At 28.4% G+C, this 21,410-nt stretch overlaps 4 protein-coding genes and 1 non-coding gene across 6 annotated transcripts; all 5 read left to right on the forward strand.

Moving 5' to 3' along the window:
* Positions 1-7,146: 7,146 nt before the first annotated feature.
* On the forward strand, positions 7,147-8,364 carry LOC129610096 (ATP synthase subunit b, mitochondrial). The gene is made up of 4 exons (XM_055522458.1): positions 7,147-7,289; positions 7,444-7,760; positions 7,855-8,043; positions 8,107-8,364. The coding sequence occupies exons 1-4, from the start codon at positions 7,262-7,264 to the stop codon at positions 8,287-8,289; spliced, it is 717 nt and encodes a 238-aa protein (XP_055378433.1). The 5' UTR covers positions 7,147-7,261; the 3' UTR covers positions 8,290-8,364.
* On the forward strand, positions 8,356-11,920 carry LOC129610083 (TBC1 domain family member 5 homolog B). Of its 2 annotated transcripts, none has more exons than XM_055522445.1 (10): positions 8,356-9,062; positions 9,124-9,303; positions 9,365-9,449; positions 9,529-9,791; positions 9,841-9,891; positions 9,947-10,183; positions 10,249-10,391; positions 10,449-10,555; positions 10,620-11,018; positions 11,076-11,920. In XM_055522445.1, the coding sequence occupies exons 1-10, from the start codon at positions 8,986-8,988 to the stop codon at positions 11,811-11,813; spliced, it is 2,280 nt and encodes a 759-aa protein (XP_055378420.1). In that variant the 5' UTR covers positions 8,356-8,985; the 3' UTR covers positions 11,814-11,920. The 2 variants fall into 2 exon arrangements, with proteins under 2 accessions (XP_055378420.1, XP_055378412.1); XM_055522437.1 differs by having other exon boundaries at positions 8,357-9,062; positions 10,620-11,024.
* A 3,316-nt stretch (positions 11,921-15,236) lies between these two features.
* On the forward strand, positions 15,237-16,363 carry LOC129610103 (TM2 domain-containing protein CG11103). Its single transcript, XM_055522470.1, has 4 exons — positions 15,237-15,567; positions 15,656-15,799; positions 15,863-15,998; positions 16,052-16,363. Exons 1-4 carry the CDS (start codon positions 15,454-15,456, stop codon positions 16,204-16,206), a joined length of 549 nt encoding a protein of 182 aa, XP_055378445.1. The 5' UTR covers positions 15,237-15,453; the 3' UTR covers positions 16,207-16,363.
* Positions 16,364-17,799: 1,436 nt separating this feature from the next.
* LOC129609962 (UV radiation resistance-associated gene protein) lies at positions 17,800-20,382 on the forward strand. The gene has a single exon (XM_055522240.1). It carries the CDS (start codon positions 17,949-17,951, stop codon positions 20,223-20,225), a length of 2,277 nt encoding a protein of 758 aa, XP_055378215.1. The 5' UTR covers positions 17,800-17,948; the 3' UTR covers positions 20,226-20,382.
* A 607-nt stretch (positions 20,383-20,989) lies between these two features.
* On the forward strand, positions 20,990-21,073 carry Trnal-cag (transfer RNA leucine (anticodon CAG)). Its single transcript has one exon. It is a non-coding gene; the product is annotated as a tRNA-Leu (tRNA).
* Positions 21,074-21,410: the final 337 nt, after the last annotated feature.

The raw sequence follows: 21,410 nt of genomic DNA on the forward strand, positions 1-21,410 counted from the left end.
TTTACAACGGATGTAAAATTTCAAACATAATTATTCTTCTTAGCCCAATATGCAAAATTTTATTGTTTTTAACACAATATTTAAGATGCAATTTTCAAGGGTATAACACAAATTCTGTTGTATTCTTTATTTTAGTGCAATCATTATACCAACACTTAAGAAAAACAACATTAAATAAAATTTTTTTCCATTAAAAATTTAACCATTATTGTAGTAGATTTAGTAATAGAATAAATTCACACGCGCCAAAATCACTTTAATTATTTTATATATATACTTGAGCAAATTATATTATAAAAACGCATATCATAAAATTGCCAGTTCGTTTATGTGTTCTTGTTAGATAGATTTCGAACTATCAGCCTGATCTTGCTTTTTTACTCACTTTTTATTTACTTTCAAATCAGAATTCTCAGTATTTTCTAATGGATTTTTTTAATTGGATTTTTGCATTTTTTTTCAAATTATCTCACTTTCAAAAACAAAGTGAATAAATTTTGTATGCATTTTAGAATAAAACGAGATACGCAGTACTAAGTAATTTTTCTCACTGGAAAATTACATTATGCAAGTATATGATAGTTACTCACTTTCTTCTCATTTTCCAAATTAAATAGTGAGATAGACGATCAGACTCCAAACTTCATGAATATCTTGCTACATAGTTTTTGAACAAATTAGAACATAAGTTGAACGAATTGTAATAAATAAAAAAAATTGTAATCCGTGTAAAGACTACTATACATTAGACTTCTGAAATTGGCACCTTATACAGAAAACTCATTAAGAATATTTGTTTTTGATTAAATGCAACTATAGAAAGAGAAATTTCATATCGTATAACATATCTCAAAGTTAACCAAACCAAATTTATTTATTCGCATAAAATATATAAGTATATACATACATAATATTATGTTCATAAAAATCTTTGTACTTAATTTTGAAAAAAAAAATTTGATAAATTAGTTAGCATAATGTATGGATATTTCAATACATAAATGTTTAAGGTATATTGTACTTTAATAATAATCGCGGTTTTTCTTTCAAGGTGCATTTCTGAACCTCTTATATAAATGCAGACATATATATAGATAATTTTTTTCGAATTTTTCATCTTATATCTTAAATACAGTTTACTTTTCCACATCAACTCTTTAAAATATAATTTTATAAATATATGTACGCATATATATGTATATTTTCTAGTTGTTTATTCCTCCAAGAAGAACAACAAACGCCGAATAAATTGCCTTGACCGCTTCATGCTATTTTAATTTTGATTTGAGATTCAAATATAATTTTTTAATTCAAGAATATTGTAAGCTTGTAAATTCGTTCATAATAATATTTTTAAACTTTAAGTGTACATGCATTTATAAATAACATGTAATGTATGTATTCGAATAGTACATAATTATACAATATTATGAAATTAAGTTATGAAATATTCTAAAAAATTATTATGTTACGCATCTCTGAATCGATTACACTTTTTAATTCCGCCTATGTATTATACGAGTATATAGATTTTATATGCATTTTTAAAGACTTATTTTTCTTTCTTCGGAGAACGATTTATTCTTGTTCAGAATCAAATCATAAATCGTTATCTGATCTATCTCCGCCTGTCTTTTGAATAAGCGCTTACATAGTGAAAATAAGTAAGACTGGTTCAGTGGAATTTTGTAAGAACTTTAAAAATATTCGCCCAATAAGTTCATACGGGATATCGTTGGAAAAATCTCCGAAATTTCTACCACCTTTGATCGAAAACTTATTTCAAATATCGATACTCCATGGTCCCAGATTCTGAGAAAAGGTTTTTAAAACAAAGGGTTAATATAGTCATGTAACATATCGTTTGAAAAGTCCTTAAAAACTTTACAAAGAAGGTATCTCTAAACTTAAAATTTGGCCGAATTCAATTTTGATAAAATTAGCTTTACTTGATTTTTCTACCAAAGTAAAATTATTTGGAAATGATAACTAAAAGTAAAATATCAAATTTAAATTTCTATATCTACCTATATGTACATGTATTATTTTTTGTTTCTGCAATTAAAATGATATTTGTTAATAATAATTAAGATGATGTATCTCAATGTCACCAAGAACACATATTTTCTTTTTTAGGATTCAAAATAATTTCATATATTTCTTTAAAAATTATAGCTTTAGTAGCTATCTCTAAGATGTTCGTGCATACGTAAAATTTATTAAAAAATATAATAAATTTAATAATAATATACTTAAATTAATTGAAATAACAATGAAGATATTAATTCGCAAATCATAATTGGATATTAATTAGTTACCTACACAAATATAAAAGAAATATATCTAATCCATCAATTCAAAATTATTTTTAAAATCTTTGAATAATTTTTTTGTTTAGGTTTATAAAAAATGCAATGAGTTGAAATATTATGTATTAAAAATAGATATATGTATGTATGTATACATACATAATTGCTAAGCAATTTTAATCTTACACCTTTGAGAAAAGGTATATGACATATGTATGTATGTACTTATGTACTAATCACTGCCAAAAGTTCTCCAAGGACATCTTTATTAAATTATTTAAAAGCTATTTTTATCGTGGAAACATCCTAATATAAAAAATATACATATATGTGATTTTGTTATATCTATGTATTGTTATGTATACGCAATGCATTTTTACTAAGCAATTAAATCCAATATTCAGTGGTGAACATAAAAAAAAACTTTCGTTGTGCCCACTGCTCCCACTCGGCAAGCACAAATTGTATCCGATTTCGAGCAAAAAATGTATCTAAAATGTTTCCAGCCTCATAAAGTAAAATTATTACACTAAGTCGTCTTATTTTATTTACAGTATATTATTATTAATATTAATTTGCTTTATTCAACAAGTTCAGTTTTGTTATTTGTAGAATATTCTTTAAGAAATTACATACAACTTATATTACATTTTAAATGTAAAAATTAAGGTAGGATAATACATACTTACGTATGTATATGTTCTTTAGCTGTTGAACTATGCGGTAAACACGATTCACCATGAAAACGAAAAAAATTTTAAAAAATATGTATACAGCCAACGCATTTTCTATTACACCTACCTTATAGCAAAATATTTCTGGTACGTTCTTATCTAAACGTCCTAGATTTAAATACAGGAAGAGCAAGTAACATTTTTGGGAGATAAAGCCATTTTGCGATTTAATATTGGCAGCTTTTTAACAGTTTCCACATTTCATGTAATGTATCACCTTAAGCAAAATTTTCAAATGTAGCCAATTTCGGCATTTTAGCAGATTTGGGTATCTTTGCACTCAACCTAAATTTAAAAGAAAAAAGTATCCAAATGGTTGCGCCTCAATATATCACAAAAAAATTATATTCAAAGCACGTGTCAATGTTGTTCATCCACTGTTCAACTTGGTCCATTGCAAATTTTCAACACTTTAAAACCTTGGTCGAATAGTTGATTACCCATTTATCGCTGAAGCTGAGTGAAGAAAATATTAAAAAATTTTAATTTTTGAGAGCGTAGTAAATTTGTGTGTTGTATAAAACTATATCTGTATTTTTGAAACGTTTAAAATTTGACTATGTAGATCAACGTGTTGTTCAACGTATTATATGACCAAGGTGAATAGTGGATGAAGAGCATAATAATGGTATAAGCTTGCTATCTTAGATTTTCTCTCCTTTGGCAGCAATAAAAATTGATTTATTATCTTTTGTTTTCACTGGTGAGCATATAAGCTAATACTGTGATTAGCTTAAAAATATTTTTCTTAGTTTGATAACTTTTTTAAAACCAATATGGTATTTTTTTATCTTTTCTGGGGCAACCCTGACTCTGAATAAATTTAATCAATTTATTTTTCCAATTTTATTAACACTCTCATACAAATAATATAAAAAAACGGGTTTAATATGAAAACCCTGAGCGAGATGAAAAAATAAAAACCCCCAAGAATAATAAAAAATCTGATGTGGTCAGCACATAACCGACCGCATTGTATATTGTCTAGTTAAGTGAAACTGTTACAGAATATTATAAAAATGTCTTTTAAATATTTCTTTCCAATTTTTAGGACATTAGTAAGCTTATAGTTAACATACCCAGAAAAATGTAAATTAGGCTCTTAGTAGAGTTTCGCTTTGTGCTACCCAAATTCCCAGAAATGCTCGCCAGTTAACCAGAACTCAAATACTAAATTTCAAAAAATTCCATCAATTCGTTCCGTAGATATGGTGAAAAATATAAAATCGATCCGCAAATCAGTTTTCGAGCCCTGATCTTTCCAAAAAATTTACAAGTCCATTGTTTTAATACGAGGAATTCAAATATTAAATTTCATGAAATCGGTTGATTATTTCTCTTTATATACACAAAAATGTATATTTGGCCCGTAGTAAACGTCCAGTTGCTGATGCCTGATTTCTTCCAAAAGTTAGGAATTTTTGAATTTTCGCGTGAACACACAGACCGACAGACCGACAGGTTGCTAAAAATAGTTTACTTACACTTCCCTACTATGGAGAAGTGCATTCCCACCGAAAACTCGATATGCAAAATTTGTTGCCATCACATAACCTACCTATACCTACACAATACGGTCGGAAAAACAACTTGATTAAAAAATAACAGAATTATTTTTTGATAACGTTAATGTTTAAGTTATATAATCAAATTTATCAAATAATTTTTGATGAACAAAAAGGCTCAGGAATAATGCTTACCAAGTTAACTGAGGTAAAATTTAATTCAGTTTCGTGTATGGGACTTTTACTCAAATTCACTGAAAAAAAAATTTGTAAATTTCCGAGTATAATTTAAAAAAAAAAAAAAAGTGTAAAGAAAAGGGTTCTTTCGATGATGCAATATGCTTTAGCATTCGTAACTTTAAACTTAAGTAACTCAGACAACAGATAGACGCAGCTGTAAAAACTATAATTCTGATATTAGCTTAAAACAAGTAAAAACGTTTCAGTCGGTATAAACCGATTGAATTATACCCTGCACCTTTCGTTATTGAGTAGCAATTACTCGAACCTGTGAGATCATTCTATAGAAACTTCACGGACATGTCTGACCTAAAATTGGACATCCGACTGCCAAGTTTCATCAATCTGACCTTATAATTTTTCAAAATATTTAAAATTAGCTTTTGGAGTTGTATGGTAGGTACCTAAACCTGTTAAGCAATTCCATCAAAACTTCACAAATATATCTGATCTATAATCGGACATACAACTGCCAAGTTTCATGAATCTGACTTTATTATTTTTCCAAATATTAAGAATAAGCTTTTAGACTTGTATGGGATCTACTCGAACCTGTTAAGCAATTCCACCACAACTTCAGAAATATGTCTGACCCATAATTGGACATATGACTGCCAAGTTTCATGAATCTGACTTTATTATTTTTCCAAATATTAAGAATAAGCTTTTAGACTTGTATGGGAGCCACTCGAACCTGTCAAGCAATCGCACCAAAACTTTAGAAATATGTCTGACCCATAATTGGACACACGACTGCCAAGTCTCATGAATTTGACTTTATTATTTTTCCAAATATTTAAAATAAGCTTTTGGGGTTGTATGGCAAGTACCCGAACCTGTCAAGCAATTCCACTAAAACTTCACAAATATATCTGATCTATAATCGGACACACAACTGCCAAGTTTCATGAATCTGACTTTATTCTTTTTCCAAATATTTAAAATTAGCTTATGGAGTTGTGTGGCAGGTACCCGAACCTGTCAAGCAATTCCTCCAAAACTTCGGAAATATGTCTGACCCATAATTGGACACATGACTGCCAAGTTTCATGAATCTGACTTTATTATTTTTCCAAATATTAAGAATAAGCTTTTAGACTTGTATGGGAGCTACTCGAACCTGTCAAGCAATCGCACCAAAACTTTAGAAATATGTCTGACCCATAATTGGACACACGACTGCCAAGTCTCATGAATTTGACTTTATTATTTTTCCAAATATTTAAAATAAGCTTTTGGGGTTGTATGGCAAGTACCCGAACCTGTCAAGCAATTCCACTAAAACTTCACAAATATATCTGATCTATAATCGGACACACAACTGCCAAGTTTCATGAATCTGACTTTATTCTTTTTCCAAATATTTAAAATTAGCTTATGGAGTTGTATGGCAGGTACCCGAACCTGTCAAGCAATTCCTCCAAAACTTCGGAAATATATTTGACCTATAATTGGACACATGACTGCCAAGTTTCATGAATCTGACTTTATAATTTTGCCGAATATAAAAAATTTGCTGTTGGAGTTGTATGGCAGCCACCCGAACCGGTGCAGCTATCCCATTATAATTTTTAGAGCATGTGTAGAATATAATTGGACACATGTATACAAAATTTTATATTTATAGCTTTATTAGTTTTTGAAATATTTAAAATAAACTCTTGGAGTTGTATGGCAGCTACCCGAACCCGTTGTCCGACTTAGTCCAATAACAATAGGGTTCGTCCTTGCCACAAAAGAAAAAACTTGTGAAAGTTTGGTGTCGATTGCATTATTGGTTTTTGAGTTATCGTGCGATCGGACGGACGGACGGACGGACGGACGGACATGTCTAAATCGACGCAGAATTTTACGCTGAGCAAGAATATATATATATGTCCATACCGCAGATGACTCCTTCAAGTAGTTACAAACTCCATACCAAAGTTAATATACCCTTCACGAAGTGCAGGGTATAAAAAGGGTCATTTAGTTGTGAAAGTTCTACTCTTGTTATAATGTTTTTTAAATTTTGAAAAATGAAACCACATTAAATATTTTATTATTTTCAGTTCCCTGAAATATAAATTTAAATTTTTTATTAAAGTAATAACAAAATTTAAAAGAAATCTATTGCAATTAATATTGTAAATTCGACTTCAGTAAAATCAAAAACGTACAGTACTTTATTTTCAAACATAGACCCATTTAATGCTAAGTTAGAACTGAATTATCAAAAAGCTTTTAAAATTCATTACAGTTCAGGTTTACTTTGTTTTTCTTAACATTTTTTTTTCTACTGGCATCTCTTCACAATTTTACACAAAGTTTAGCAACTTACTTGTCAAAAGCTGTCAATTTTTATTTTAGTATAAACGTCACAAGAATACTCGCACTGATTTTCGTAATCTTTGACAGCAAGGGCTATTAAAACTACACCGTGCGTTTTTCAATAATCTGAATAAAAATTTATTTTATAACTAAATTTTAAAAAATGCTTTCAAGGGTTGCCCTTCTTTCCGGTAAGTTGGCTCTGGTAATATTTATTATCATAATTAATTACGAGAAGCAATCGATTATAATTTTTTTGTCATATTGTCAATTAAAAAAGTTTATGTAATCATTTTTCATGCTTTGAACCATAAAACAAAAATTTACTATATTCCTTATTTTCAGCCAAACGGCCCTTAGGATTAATTGCGACACGATATGCCAGTTCTGGCCCAGATTCCGAAAGGATGGTACGTCCCATTGAACCTGGCAAAGTTCGTTTGGGTTTCATTCCAGAAGAATGGTTCACCGCATTTTACAGCAAAACTGGTGTAACAGGTCCATATGTCTTTGGTGTCGGTTTACTCACTTACTTGTGTTCCAAAGAAATTTACGTTATGGAACATGAATTTTACAGTGGTTTATCACTTGCAATTATGGCAGTAATCGCTGTAAAAAAATTAGGTCCAGGCATAGCAGCATATTGTGATAAAGAAATCGATGTAAGTTTAAAAGACAGCAATGCAACATAATATTTTGTTGTAGAAAAATCTTGTAAAATTTAATTTTTCTTTTTTGATAACAAAAATTAAATAGAGGATTGAAGCTGAATGGTCTGACGGCCGAAAAGCTGAATTGCAAGCTCTAGCGGATGCTATTGAAGATGAAAAGAAAGAGCAATGGCGTGCTGAAGGTGCGCTGCAGTTGATGGATGCTAAGCGTGAAAATGTGGGCTTACAACTTGAAGCTGCTTATAGAGAACGCATCATGAACGTGTACAGAGAAGTATGCTTCAGTTTATTGTAATTTTAGTTTTTCTTAATTTAAGAACTTATTATATGTATGTAGGTTAAAAAACGTTTGGATTATCAAGTAGAATGCCGCCATGTCGAAAGACGTATCAGTCAAAAACATCTTGTACAGTGGGTTGTTGATAATGTTTTAAAATCGATTACTCCAGCGCAGGAAAAGGAAACTTTAAATAAATGTATTGCAGATTTAGGGGCATTGGCAAATCAAGCTAAAGTATAAGTTTTTAATTGTAATATTCAATTGTCTGATTAAAATTTAAATCAGTTCTTATAAAATAAAGCTATTATAAATCTATTTATTTTATGTGGGTGAACTTATGAACTTTTTTAATACATATAAGAAGAATCTGTATATATTCTTACTTCTCAGATATACATATGTACCTTCATTATGTAGGTTAACATATTTAAATTCCGTCTTACACATTTAACGTTAATGCCAAGATCGTTCTAACTCAAATATTTCAAAAATTGATTGATTTCACCTTTATCCTAAATATATGTTATTCATAAAATTCATAATGACAAAAAACTCAGCTGACATTTGACAAGTATATACACAACAAGATAATGTAGCAAAGAAATTACTCAGTAGTTAGAATTAGCTCTAAGGAAATAGTTACATATTTGTTGGAAAGTTATAAGTTTTATAGGTTCTCGATGACGTTGTTATATTATTATTTAACTATTTTTATATTATAATAAAACACTGTCTGAAAACTAAAAAATAAAATATTTTTGTATGTCTGTACATGCATGCTTGCATTTGTTCTTCAGAATTAAAAATAAACAATAAGAGAAAATGAAAATAAACAGAAAACGAAATTAGCTTATCTTAACGAAAATAAAATTAAAATTTTCCAAGCTGATAAATAGAATTGTAAATTTTTAGTAACTTGCTTGGACTTAAATCTCTATGCAGACACAAACGGGAATGGAGGCTACTGAACTTGACAAGGTTGAAAGTTTCATGTCATCAGGTGAAAAATATAGGTGAAACCAAATAGTTTGTTTTAAGTTTATTCTTAATTTTACTAAAGAAAAAAATTAATAGAAATGAGTGGAACTATTTGATAGCAAGTCTTGATCCCAATGTAGATCAATTGCGTCAATTAGCTTATAACGGTGATTTGAAAGTTTCAAAATTTCGCAGTGTTTGTTGGTCAGTACTTTTGAGGGTCCTGTCTTCTAATCCATTGGATTGGCTGGATCAAAGAGAACAACAACGAAGAAGGTAAAGAGAGAAACAGCGAAAAGTTATGCACTCCCTATAGTATTTAAAATTTTAATTGTAGGTATCAAAACTTAAAAGAAGAATTTGCAAAAAACCCTCATAACAACGTCTTAGTGAATGATAACCCTTTATCACAATCTAAGCAAGTAAGTCTTTAACACAAATTTTTTTGATTCCATAAAATCACATATTTATTTACGTACTTTTATTTTCAAACTTTCAAAGAGTTTATGGAATCAGTACTTCGGGGATCAGGAATTGTTTTCTATCATAAAACAAGATGTTGTGAGAACATTTCCTGGTGTAGATTTCTTTCGAAAGCCGTTTGTGCAAGATGCTATGACTAACATTTTGTTTTACTATGCTCGAGAACATCCTTATATGTCATATAGACAAGGAATGCACGAAATTTTGGCACCAATATTATTTGTGATGTTTTACGACCATCAATCTTTACTTCATTTCAAGGAACTTTCCGAAAATATTGAGTAAACAAAATCGAAATTTTTAACTATTTAATAATTTTTTTAATTTCAGCAATCTCTTAGCTACTGTTTTAAATCCGGATTTTTTGGAAGAAGATTGTTAGTAAGTGAATTTCAAACAAATAAATTGAATTATTTTTCATCTCATTAATTTCTAGTTCGATTTTTTCTCGGTTGATGTCTTCTATTGAATCTTATTATCGTATCGCAAATATGATACCGACAACTGAAGGGCATTTCCCTGCAGTTAATGTAGGCGATGATTTCAAGCAAACATCCGAAGTAGAAGTGATAGGTCAATTGAATTATATCAGAGAAAATATTTTACGTAAAGAAGATCCATATTTATACAATCATCTTCAAGAACTGGAAATTCCTTTACATTTGTTTGGGATGTTAGTTCGATTAATATAATGTAGCAAATATTAGTTCTTATTTTACATATTTTTTACTGTTACAGTCGTTGGTTACGTTTACTTTTTGGCCGCGAATTTCCATTACTTGATCTCTTAATGCTGTGGGATGCCATTTTCGCTGAAAGCGATAATTTTCAACTACCAAATTACATACTTGTTGCCATGCTTATTAGAATTAGGGATAAATGTATACTTTTCTTCATACTTAATAACCCAGTTAGTAATTTAAAGCATATAATTTCAGTAATTTTGAATGATTATACATCTTGCCTCACTTTACTGATGAGATACCCAAATAATATTGACATCGGACTGGTTTTACGTCACGCTTTATACATGTGCTTTCCAGCAGTAAGTATTATTAAGAGTAATATTTTAGAATTAATAAAATAATATATCATTTAAATTTGATCAGGACTTTGAACAACCGCACAATGCTTTTATCTACTTGCCCATTGAAAATGAAAATTCAAAGCAAAGGCAAAAAACACATTCCTATCAGTTTCCACAGTTTCGTCAGACTAATACACTGCCCAGAAAACAACAAAAGGCTCTTAAATCTTCTGTTAGTGAAGATAGTGTTTCGGTTGAAACAGAGACCTCGCGAAGGGATCGTTCGTCGTCTTTAACAATCAAGCGCAATAACACTGGTAGCCCAAAAAACAATGGAAACTCAGAAAGTCCAATACGACAAAATGACACTAATAATACAGTGGAAAAGTTACACCAAGCGAATATGGAAAATTTAATTCGTATAGAAAAATTCAAAGCTTCCAATAACGCTGCCGAAAATGTGATATTAGATGGTTATTCTGTAGGGGTAAAAAGCACTTTTTTCATTTTAAAATTTATTTAAACAATGTATTTTTAGAGTTCTGAGTATTTGCGACTACAGTTACAAAACGCTCAAACTATTATTAACGTTAGTCAGCTGAAATTAAAAAAATATTTGGAAACCTTACGTAAATATTCTCGTAATGGACCAGATGACTTATGTCAGGCTGTAGATGGAATCGGGGAGTTATGTGCCTTTCTTGATGTAAAAATTTTTACGCCTTCGTATATACAATTGCCTATAGATGCTGCGTTCGAAGCCAATGAAAATCAAATAAAAATTGAAAAAAGTAATATTTCTCCGGATTCTATTGCATCCCGTTCATCCAAATCAAAGTCTTCTTCCGTTTCTGCTGAATCTAAAAACAGTAATAAAGATAAAATTAAAAATTCTTCAATCAATAAAAGAAATTCAAACCTTACTGATGCTGAAATGAAAAGTGAATTCGTCAAAATACTAGAATCGACAAAACATCCCTACGAAATTGAAATCGGGAAAGATAGCAGTGTTATCGACTTTAAACAAAACACAAAAAGTGATTTACTCCAAACAATTCCAAGTTCATCAAATTCTACAGTTAAAGGCTGTACACGCTATGAAATACCTGAAACTTTCATGCAAAATACCTTAAAGATATTAGGAACTCGAAAAGACTTAGAACTGACAATATTCAGTGAAGGAAAAGGTTCGGAAAGTGAAGGAGGTTTGCCTAATATTGACCCACTTACTTTGACAAACAATATGAAAAAAAAAGAAAATACAATAACCGACTGAAATTTTTGTGTATAAATAATTTTTACCTGCAGATTATGTATTAATAAATTTTATGTTAAAAATAACATTTTTACTCTTACTAATAAAAAAGAAATTTGGTACTTTTATTTGATAATTCTTGTATATTTAAAATTCAATAAAAAAGAATTAAATTTAAAAAAAAAAGTCAATGGCAGCTGGTGTGATTCGAACACACTACCTCCCGAGTCGATTAAAAATCATTCGGGTGTGCAAACCATTACACCACAGCGCCTTCAATTTAATATCATAAAACTAGTGTATAAAAGTAATTAAACAAAAATAATTTTTAAGACTTTTCAATTTAAAATAGCAATAAATGTTTTTACTATTTACTTAACGTTAAGCTGAGCAACAGGTTTACAGAACCAATAAAATATATTGAGTTCTATTCTATATGATGTATTCAAATAAATGTTATATTAATTAATAATTAATAAAAGAGAATACCTTAGGTTATACGAATATTCCATAAAACTGTATTCGCAAAAAAAAAATTCCCACGCACAATTCTAGAAATAAAATTTCAACTAGTGTAAATTAATTCTATATTAATAAATGAACCAATATTAGGAGTGAAACATTAGAGAATACGATGATGTACAAACGATTAATGAGTTCCTATTAGTTCCAAAAGTTTTGTGAACTGCTCCAAATTTGTTTTTTTCAAACTGAATTTTTATGATTTAGTGTATGTGCAAAAATTTATTTTACTTTGGCTTAAAATGTTATTTGAGTTAAATGCTACATTACGAGTATGTACATACATATGTATTCAATAACATATTAGGGAAGTATCATTTAATGGTATTCTGGGTAAATATTAAGTCGCATTGAATCTCTTCGCGTGACATAACTCTTAGCTATGTTACTCTATAACTCTTAGGTGTTAGCGATTAGTTAAAGGACGAAACAACTTAAATTTTTTGGAAAAAAGACCTCTTCTTAAAAGTTGTTTAATGAAATACTCAATGGAAATAACAATGCTATAAAAAACTTTTTTATTTCCTTTATATTTATATATTTGAAAAAAAAAACATTATGTATATAAAAACAAAGAATGTTAAACACGCATACCGTTGATTACAATATCTTGATCGAATTAAAATCAAATAAAATAAAATAACGCTTATATTGATTCAACTTTCTGTCCAAGTTTTCAACTATTTCCATTAAGTTTGCTTTTAAAACTTGTTTAAAACTTTCTAAGATTTCTTTTTCCCAAACTTATTTCCATAATGGTGATAATTTTATATAATAATACATTAACGAATTTAAGAGTTTTTAGTTGATTCTTATTCAAAGATTAATTTGAAGTTCAAATGAATATTTCATATAAAACTTGGAGATTCAACTCGAACTCTTAGACTGAAAATTTTTTTTTTGTGATCGAAAACGAAAACGAACAAATCAAATGGTCGACCCTAATATGGGCAATGTACTTATAGATAATAGATTCAATAGATGTACTCAATTAAAAATCAGGGTATATACATACATACATATATACGTACATCCATAATGTAAATTTAAAAACTCAAAATTAAATAAAACGAAACGGAAAATAATAAATTTAAATTTACTGGCAAAAAACGTTTACTAGCAAAAAAAATAAAATAAAGGGCGTCCGGTGTGATTCGAACACACAATCTCCTGAATTTTATTTGAGGTGTGATTTACTAGAAAACACAACCTCAAGACGATACAGGTGTGTAACCATTACACCGCGGAGCCTTAGATATTTTAGTTAATAATTTAATCAATAAAAGTTTAAAAAATAACTCACTAAAAGATATAATAGATTATAATAACATATTTAAAATTTTAAATTAAATATGCATACATACATATATATTATATATACCTACATTACACATGTATAGAGTTCCCATATAGTTTTTTTTTTAAATGCGTACTTTTATGAGTGAAAGAGAATTCTACTTGAAATATATGTAACGTACATATTTTATAAAAAAGTGTATAATTTGATAAATGTACATGAAAAGTTTTTGTTTGAAAAATAAATATTTTTATACAAACAAAAATATGTATATATGTTAGTAAAAAGACAAAATAACTATTAAAAACATAAAAAATATTATTAATGAATCAAATATAACATACTTTTGTTTGATACTTCATAAACTTAGATGAAGTTATATTTTACATTTTAAAGTTATATTTTACAAATACCAACTCTTTAACGGTATTCATGATTAAGCCATTCCTATTATCAAATAATTATTTATTAATAAGGTAACATTGCTCTATTTAATCTAGAAAACTTCAAACTATGCAAAATTCTTTCATTGCAAACTACAAGCACAATTTTTTTAACAATGAGCTAAAATAAATGAGAGGGACTCTTTTTCTTATCAAAAAAGTGTAAAAAAGTGTATTCTTTGGAAAAAGAGTACAAAAAAGTTTTTTTCGCATCAAATAAAGTAAACATAATGTTAGGTGACGAATGGTATACATAAATTTCTGTATGAATTGAAAATTGTTGTACTTAGCATAAACTTCTGTAATAATAAAAAGATTGCTGCGTACATAGTTACTACATACACACACATGCATATGTTTATGTATATACATATGTACCTATTAAATAAGAATACATATATGTACATATAAGTATGACGTATGTACATATTTCGAAAATTCAACCAAAACTAGAAATAGTAATCAATGGTGGACTATTATGAAGTAATATGGAATATTATGAAAAGTAAAACCAGTATATCACTTAATAAGTAATTTCATTCTCGGTTTACAGAAAGCTACTGTTATGTTTTTAAACAAATTTGTTATGCAAACAATCATATATGAACAAATCGCTGTAGTTCATTGTTTCACCCTTAATATATCAAAAAGCTGAAGCCTGAGCCCATTCAATTAAAATTAAAAATAATTTATAAAATATCAGAAGCTAGAGACAAATATATCACTAATATATGTATATATTAGAAACTCATATTTCGATTTGAAGTTTTAACTATAATTTTGATTTAATTCTTAATTTAATTAAGAATAAAGTAATAATTTAAGCATTTGAATAATTCGCATGCGATAGCAACACCATTCTGAAGAACTTTTATGTCTGAGTCTCTAAAATCAAAATTCTTAACTCAAACGATTTCAACTTAAAGAAATTTGACTGTAATACATTTACTGGCTAGCTCAATTTTTTTCACCCCACCGCAGCATGAGAACCGAGTAGGTTAACAAATTTTTTTTTTGTTGTTTCTTATTCTATAATCTTATCAGCAGATTTTTTGTAATTTCAAGATCTGGTTTAAAAAATTTAACCGAACATAATTTATTTTGATTCAACACTTAGGCAACACTTAGTTGACGTTTATTTTGAAGTTTAAGAAATTCATTTTTTTCGAAGTATAAAGAAAAACATTGAATCAAAATTGAATTGCTATTTGCTTTCTTTCATTCTGCAGTTTTTGTATTTTATGTTTATTTACACAAATATCAAATACAAATTAATTTGTAATAATAATTTGTGTTGATCATAAAGTTCTATTAATTATTCTTTAAGATAATAATATTGTAATTTTTTATTAAGTTTATCATGCTGTTTTATCTGTGACACTTCAGAAAACGCGATGAAATGATTTTGTCAGCGATCGGATTTTTTATAATATTATTTGTCAATAATTTTAAATATATTTATTGCAACGGAAATGGGAACAAGATAGAAGGATTCGACCCTCTTGGACCCTTGGTAAATTTGTATTCTGTTCTATTTGTATTCGACCCTCTTGTTTGTATTCTGTATTAAATCTGTTTCATGTCATCATTTTTAATTGCAGGTGAAGTGCTCTTTTCTTCCGGATGAATTCGTTGAATGTAATGAGCCATACGATCATAAAGGGAATGTTAGTGCTAAAAATGAAACCGGTTATGGTTGCGTTAAATTTGGTGGAATATATTATGATGATGTCGAAAAAGCAAAAGTATTTGTTATTTTTACATTTCCTAATACAAAAATTCATATTCTTAAATCGAAAATATCTTAGGTGCTTTGTACAGTTTTACCTAATATAGAATGTTTTGGCAGTACAGAGTTCGATCGTGAAGGAGTTCCTTGTGTCAGATACACTGATCATTATTTTGTCACAACATTAATATATTCGATTTTGCTTGGATTTTTAGGTAGGCTAATAAAAAATTTTCGCTTGTTTCCCTAAAAAGAGTATGTCTTCCAGGTATGGATAGATTTTGCTTAGGGCAAACTGGGACAGCTGTTGGGAAATTATTAACTCTTGGGGGCTTAGGCATATGGTGGATTACAGATATTTTTTTACTATTAACAAACAATCTCCTACCAGAAGATGGCAGTAATTGGAATCCAAATGTTTAATATTTAAGTTACGCATGTGACAAAGTGTATATAAAATAACTTGTGTATATGTATTTTTTCTTTTATTTATGTTATGATTTGAAAATGTACATATGTATGTATTTGTTATAAGCCAAACTCTTAAAATAAAATTAAAATTCATTAATATTCGGTATAATTCCTCGTAATGACATAAAATATTTTAAAACAAAACCTTCATACAATAAATTAGTAGGATTTCTAATCATTTTAATAGATTATACGATTTTCTGTTTGTACAAAGTATACATACATACATGCATATTTTTGACTAATATGTATTTAAACTATGATTAATATCAGGGATTGCCGATAATTTTGTTATGCCAAGATAATAATTTCAATATTCAGGTTTACGTATGAATTTACACCACGGCTGCTGACAGAAATATGTCAAGATCTAAACTCTATGGCATTATGTAATTCAAAATAATGCTTTAAAACAATATAGTATACATATTAGGTTCGAAGTTTGCTACCAGTGTACGGTGGTGGGCATTCGTTTCGGAAATAAACGTAGTGATTGTACAAAAATTTTTTCCGCCTGAAAAAAAAAACAGAGTTTCCATTTTCATATTCTCGGAATAATCTATTGCCAAAAGAAATTTTGCCCGCCAAAAAATACTAAATTTTTTTTAAATTGACAGCTTTATATGTTGTATATTACATGTATTAGAATGAGCCGTTCTATTTTTATAAACAATGAATTTTTTAGTCATATCTACACACAAAAAAGAAAAAATGTTGATTTTGGATTATAAACGTGTGAAATTTAGAAAAAACAATTTGTGAATTCGTTTTGTTTATTGTTCTTTTAATTAAAAGTTTTTTGAAAAATAAAACCTTTTGAGTTCTGATATAACTAAGAAAAACATGATTTTATAAATTTTTAAAACACTACAAAACTAAAAAACTTCAAACATTCGGAAAACGATGACGTCATAATTTTCTCACATTTCTCAAAAAATATTATGTTTTTAAGCTTTTTTATACTGGGCAGACCTTTTATTTCACTTCCCATTTCTTTCTACTGTTGTGATTTTAATTTTTATGGTTCAATAATTAATTTTTTGCAAATATGTTTATAATTTCTTCATAAGTTTTTTGTATTTTAAGTTCCTTCAACACACTGGGTTTTATGTCAAAAAGCAAAAAAATGTTTTTCTCGTGAGCTTTTTTTTCACTTAACTTTTTTTTAATTCGAATTCTAAATCCAATAAATTACTATTCTTTCTTCTGCGACCAAATCTTCTCCCCCGCGGTTAAGTATTGCTTGTTATAGTTATAAATGTTAGTTGAGAAAGATAATAAAATTATTCTTAATAAATTTGCCAATTTAAAAATAGTTATTTAACATAAATGAATAACTTTAATTTTGCTTTAAACTTGATCAAATTTTATTTACTTCGAGTATTTTGTTAAGTATAAACTGTAAATAAAAACCATAGTAGACGATTAACATTAAACGTTCAAATATCACAGGTAGTTACGTTGGTACAACTTTATTTCATTGACACTCTTAATTTTGACAACTGTCATTTTTTTAGAACTTATTGACAATTGGATAAAAAAAAAATAACTACTCGAAGTGATATTTTGGTTAATATAAAATTTTATTTTTTAAGCTTTGTTATGCAAACACGAATATTTGCAAGTAAATAATATTAAAAATTATCAAAATTGATGTTTACGTAAAAAGAAGTTGTTATATTAAAATAAGTATTATGTTTACTCGTCCTCATTGTCGTGATTGGATGCCTTTGTTAACACAGCAACTTCGATTAAGAAATGTGATAAAAATTATAGGAGAAAATATTGAATGCACTCAAAATAAAGTGAGAACTCAATGCAAAATTTATTACACATTGCACCACAATTTGAATGGAGATCCCATTTATAGAAGCGAATTAACTACGCTTCTTGGAAATGGAAGTGCCAATTGGGCTGAAATTGATAGCGATTTATTTAATAAAATACCTTGTCGTAGTATATGTGTCAAAGTGTGGCAGAAATCATTGGAACAAATCGAATGGAAAAATAATGCATACTCTGAAGAGGATTCAAACACAAGTGTATTGGAGAAGTGTGAGGATGAAATGCTTTTTGTCTGGGGGGTAAATTTTTCAGGCCTGATTTTAATAAAACGATCTGAATACAAATTTAAACCAAATACACTATTATTTCAAATTCACGGTAGTTATTTTACATCACCCAATAAAATTACATTAGTAAAAACTAAAGTTGAAACAATAAGTCAAGTACGACAAGATAATGTCGGAAATATAAACTCAAGAAAACAATTCCATGTATATAGAAATTATGATTCTACTTCTAATTATTTAGGGAATAAAAATTTTAAAAATGAATTAACATACGGTAGTGATGATTCACTTTTAAATAGAAACTGTGATATTAGAAATTCTAGCGATAATATACATAACACGCTTTTACCCAATTTGAGCAGTAGTCTTGGCATACAAACCACTCATAGTTTTCACGAGGCTGTTACGTTAGCTGGAAAAAGAAGATACACTAACTTATCAGAGGAAAACATAGCAAGTAGTAATGATCCTGGCAGTATTGAAGATAAAGTCAAAGAATTTGTAGAGGAATTAAAAGTTCGTCATTTTTCATTCAGCTTCTATTTAAACGAAACTCGTTCTAGTTACAATTTGGAGAAATTGTTAGAAATTCAAAAACAACAACGAAAATCAAAACTTTGTTTAAAAGATTTAAAAGAAATTAGTGAACATATCTATTTAAGGAGCGCTAATTGTATTAGTCTACAGTTGGTAGCCAATATAAAACCAGGAGCAATTTATCACAACTATAACAAGTCTAAAAGCTCGCATTCGATGGGAAGAACCTTAAACCGTTTATTATTTCAAGAGGCTGAAATAAAACCTGAGGACGTTTTGAAAGCGCAAGGTCTTAAAAAGAAGATAGAAAATGCAAAATTTCGAATACAAATTTTAAAAGAAGAAAAGCTTCGCCTGCATAACAACCATAAAAAATTAGAAAAAAAATTATCTGAGTTAAGTGACAAAAATGTAGAAATGGGATCTTGGTTAATGTCTAGATATAGAAATTTAAGTAAAGAAAAAGAACACTTACTTAAAGAAAGTCTTGACACTGTTCTTGAAAAAAGGACAACATTATTAAAGACTCAAGCAATGTTGCGTCAAGTGAAATCTCAGTTTTGTGATGAATTGAGAGAAATATTCCAAATCGAAAAAAAAACATCGAACAAATATACAATATGCAAAATTTACTTACCAAATACAGATGAATTATGTGACGCAGGGCACCCACAAGATTCAATATTTGTTGTAGTTCCTATATCATTGAGTTCGGCGCTTGGTTATGTTGCACATGTTGTGCAAATGTGTTCCGTTGTATTAAATATTCCATTACGAAATCACATTAAATGCGAAGGTTCGAGATCAAAAATTTATGACAATATCAAAGAATTACCAAATAATTCAAGAGAATTTCCGCTTTATACTAGAACTTATCCTCCTCCAAAATCGGTTTTATATGCTATTTACTTACTTAATCAAAATATAGGTCAGTTAAATTTACAAAGTAATGGAATTGAGCACTGCGATCCACGTGCAACTTTAGAAAACTTATTACAATTATTAAATGGACCCAGAAATATGGGCAATTTTCTTTTACAGTTACCTAATTCCGAACAAAATAATGAAAGTATTCATAATTCGAAACAATTAAAGTCTGCATCATCAACCGACTTAAATTTAGTTGCTATATCATCTGGAATTGCCAGTAAATCTGTTGATGTTGCAGATTACATTATAAGAAGTCCTTCAAATATTAATTCTATTGGAAATGATCAGCGAATATCACGTTCAGTTGGAAGTTACTCAGATGAAAATTTATCTGATACGAGTGATAAAATATTTTATAATTCAGAGCCAAATCTAACGACGCATTCAATTGCTGTTCATTTGGAAAATTTTGCGAAAAATGAAAATTTTTAAATAGAATTTAATCAAATCATAATTAAACAAAATATTTAGAAATTTTATACCCAGATTACAGAATATTTTAAGTAATAATTTATAAAATTGCATTATATTAAATTTCTAATATATTTCTTTGTTGTTTTTAATCTAATTGGCATCAAATTTTAAGTTCAAAATATATTTATAAAAAATAAAATTGTTCGCAAAATTTAATTTATAATTCTCATTTTGTATGTACAAAAACTTAATTTTTTTAAAATAAAAAACACTTTAACTTTAGTGCTCAAAAAAGACACTAACTAAAATTTTCTATTCTGTACTAAAATTAAAGTTTAGTGTGGACGCGAGCCATTTTTTATACGTGTTGCACTCATAACTATAGATGACTATGCCTATAATACAGAAATATCTCGAAGAAAACTTACAATGTAATACAGATTCGCCCATATTCATTATGAAAAGTATGTTATCATATTAAAAGTTCATATATGTAGATATCAAAAAAGTACAATCATTAACTGCATACAGGTACTGTATATTAGTAGATCCGTACTGAGAGAAATATTTTAGGGGATTCATTTATTTTCTTAATTGAATATAATATGAGAGTACTAAAAATTTTATAAGATTTTTTTTACATTTGTACACTCAAGAATTCCTTATTTTCATATTTTACAAGCAAAAATGAAATAATTTAATTATATTCTAAATATAAATTTTTATGCAAGATTAATATTAACGGTACAGTTAAATGTATTATCTGCCACTTGCTGCATCAAGTCAGGATGGCCGAGTGGTCTAAGGCGCTGCGTTCAGGTCGCAGTCCACTCTTGTGGGCGTGGGTTCGAATCCCACTTCTGACATTAGTTTGAAAAAATTTTTGGAGAAATTAAAAAAAAATTATTTATTTATCATTGTTTTTAATGCATGTTACAATTAAAATGGGAGGAAATTGTTTGAAACAGTCAGAGAATAATTAAAAGATACTGTAATGATGATATTGACAATACTCCTCTAATTTACATACATACTTTATTCTTGCCTTCTTTTTTGGTAAGAATGTGTTTGTATATTATATTAAAGAATGAATAATATTTAAGATTGAGTAAATTAATTTAGTCTGGAAACTGAGACAAGCAATTGCTTTGTTATTTCGTTCAGAAAACTGAATTTTGAAACTTAGGCAATTCAACCTAAAAA

Source organism: Condylostylus longicornis, unplaced genomic scaffold (genome assembly GCF_029603195.1).
Source record: "Condylostylus longicornis isolate FDR11 unplaced genomic scaffold, ASM2960319v2 ptg000004l, whole genome shotgun sequence".
NCBI classification, from domain to species: domain Eukaryota; kingdom Metazoa; phylum Arthropoda; class Insecta; order Diptera; family Dolichopodidae; genus Condylostylus; species Condylostylus longicornis.

What these genes read in the sequence shown, in the direction of transcription:
- LOC129610096 (XM_055522458.1), top strand. Translation starts at nt 7,262, where the DNA reads ATGCTTTCAAGGGTTGCCCTTCTTTCCG. An exon ending in AAGGGTTGCCCTTCTTTCCG is followed by an intron (nt 7,290 to 7,443) that starts GTAAGTTGGCTC and finishes CCTTATTTTCAG; the next exon opens with CCAAACGGCCCTTAGGATTA. An exon ending in TCATGAACGTGTACAGAGAA is followed by an intron (nt 8,044 to 8,106) that starts GTATGCTTCAGT and finishes ATATGTATGTAG; the next exon opens with GTTAAAAAACGTTTGGATTA.
- LOC129610083 (XM_055522437.1), top strand. Translation starts at nt 8,986, where the DNA reads ATGCAGACACAAACGGGAATGGAGGCTACTGAACTTGACAAGGTTGAA. An exon ending in TTTTTGGAAGAAGATTGTTA is followed by an intron (nt 9,892 to 9,946) that starts GTAAGTGAATTT and finishes ATTAATTTCTAG; the next exon opens with TTCGATTTTTTCTCGGTTGA. An exon ending in TATTAGAATTAGGGATAAAT is followed by an intron (nt 10,392 to 10,448) that starts GTATACTTTTCT and finishes ATATAATTTCAG; the next exon opens with TAATTTTGAATGATTATACA.
- LOC129610103 (XM_055522470.1), top strand. Translation starts at nt 15,454, where the DNA reads ATGATTTTGTCAGCGATCGGATTTTTTATAATATTATTTGTCAATAAT. An exon ending in TCGACCCTCTTGGACCCTTG is followed by an intron (nt 15,568 to 15,655) that starts GTAAATTTGTAT and finishes TTTTAATTGCAG; the next exon opens with GTGAAGTGCTCTTTTCTTCC. An exon ending in GATTTTGCTTGGATTTTTAG is followed by an intron (nt 15,999 to 16,051) that starts GTAGGCTAATAA and finishes TATGTCTTCCAG; the next exon opens with GTATGGATAGATTTTGCTTA.
- LOC129609962 (XM_055522240.1), top strand. Translation starts at nt 17,949, where the DNA reads ATGTTTACTCGTCCTCATTGTCGTGATTGGATGCCTTTGTTAACACAG.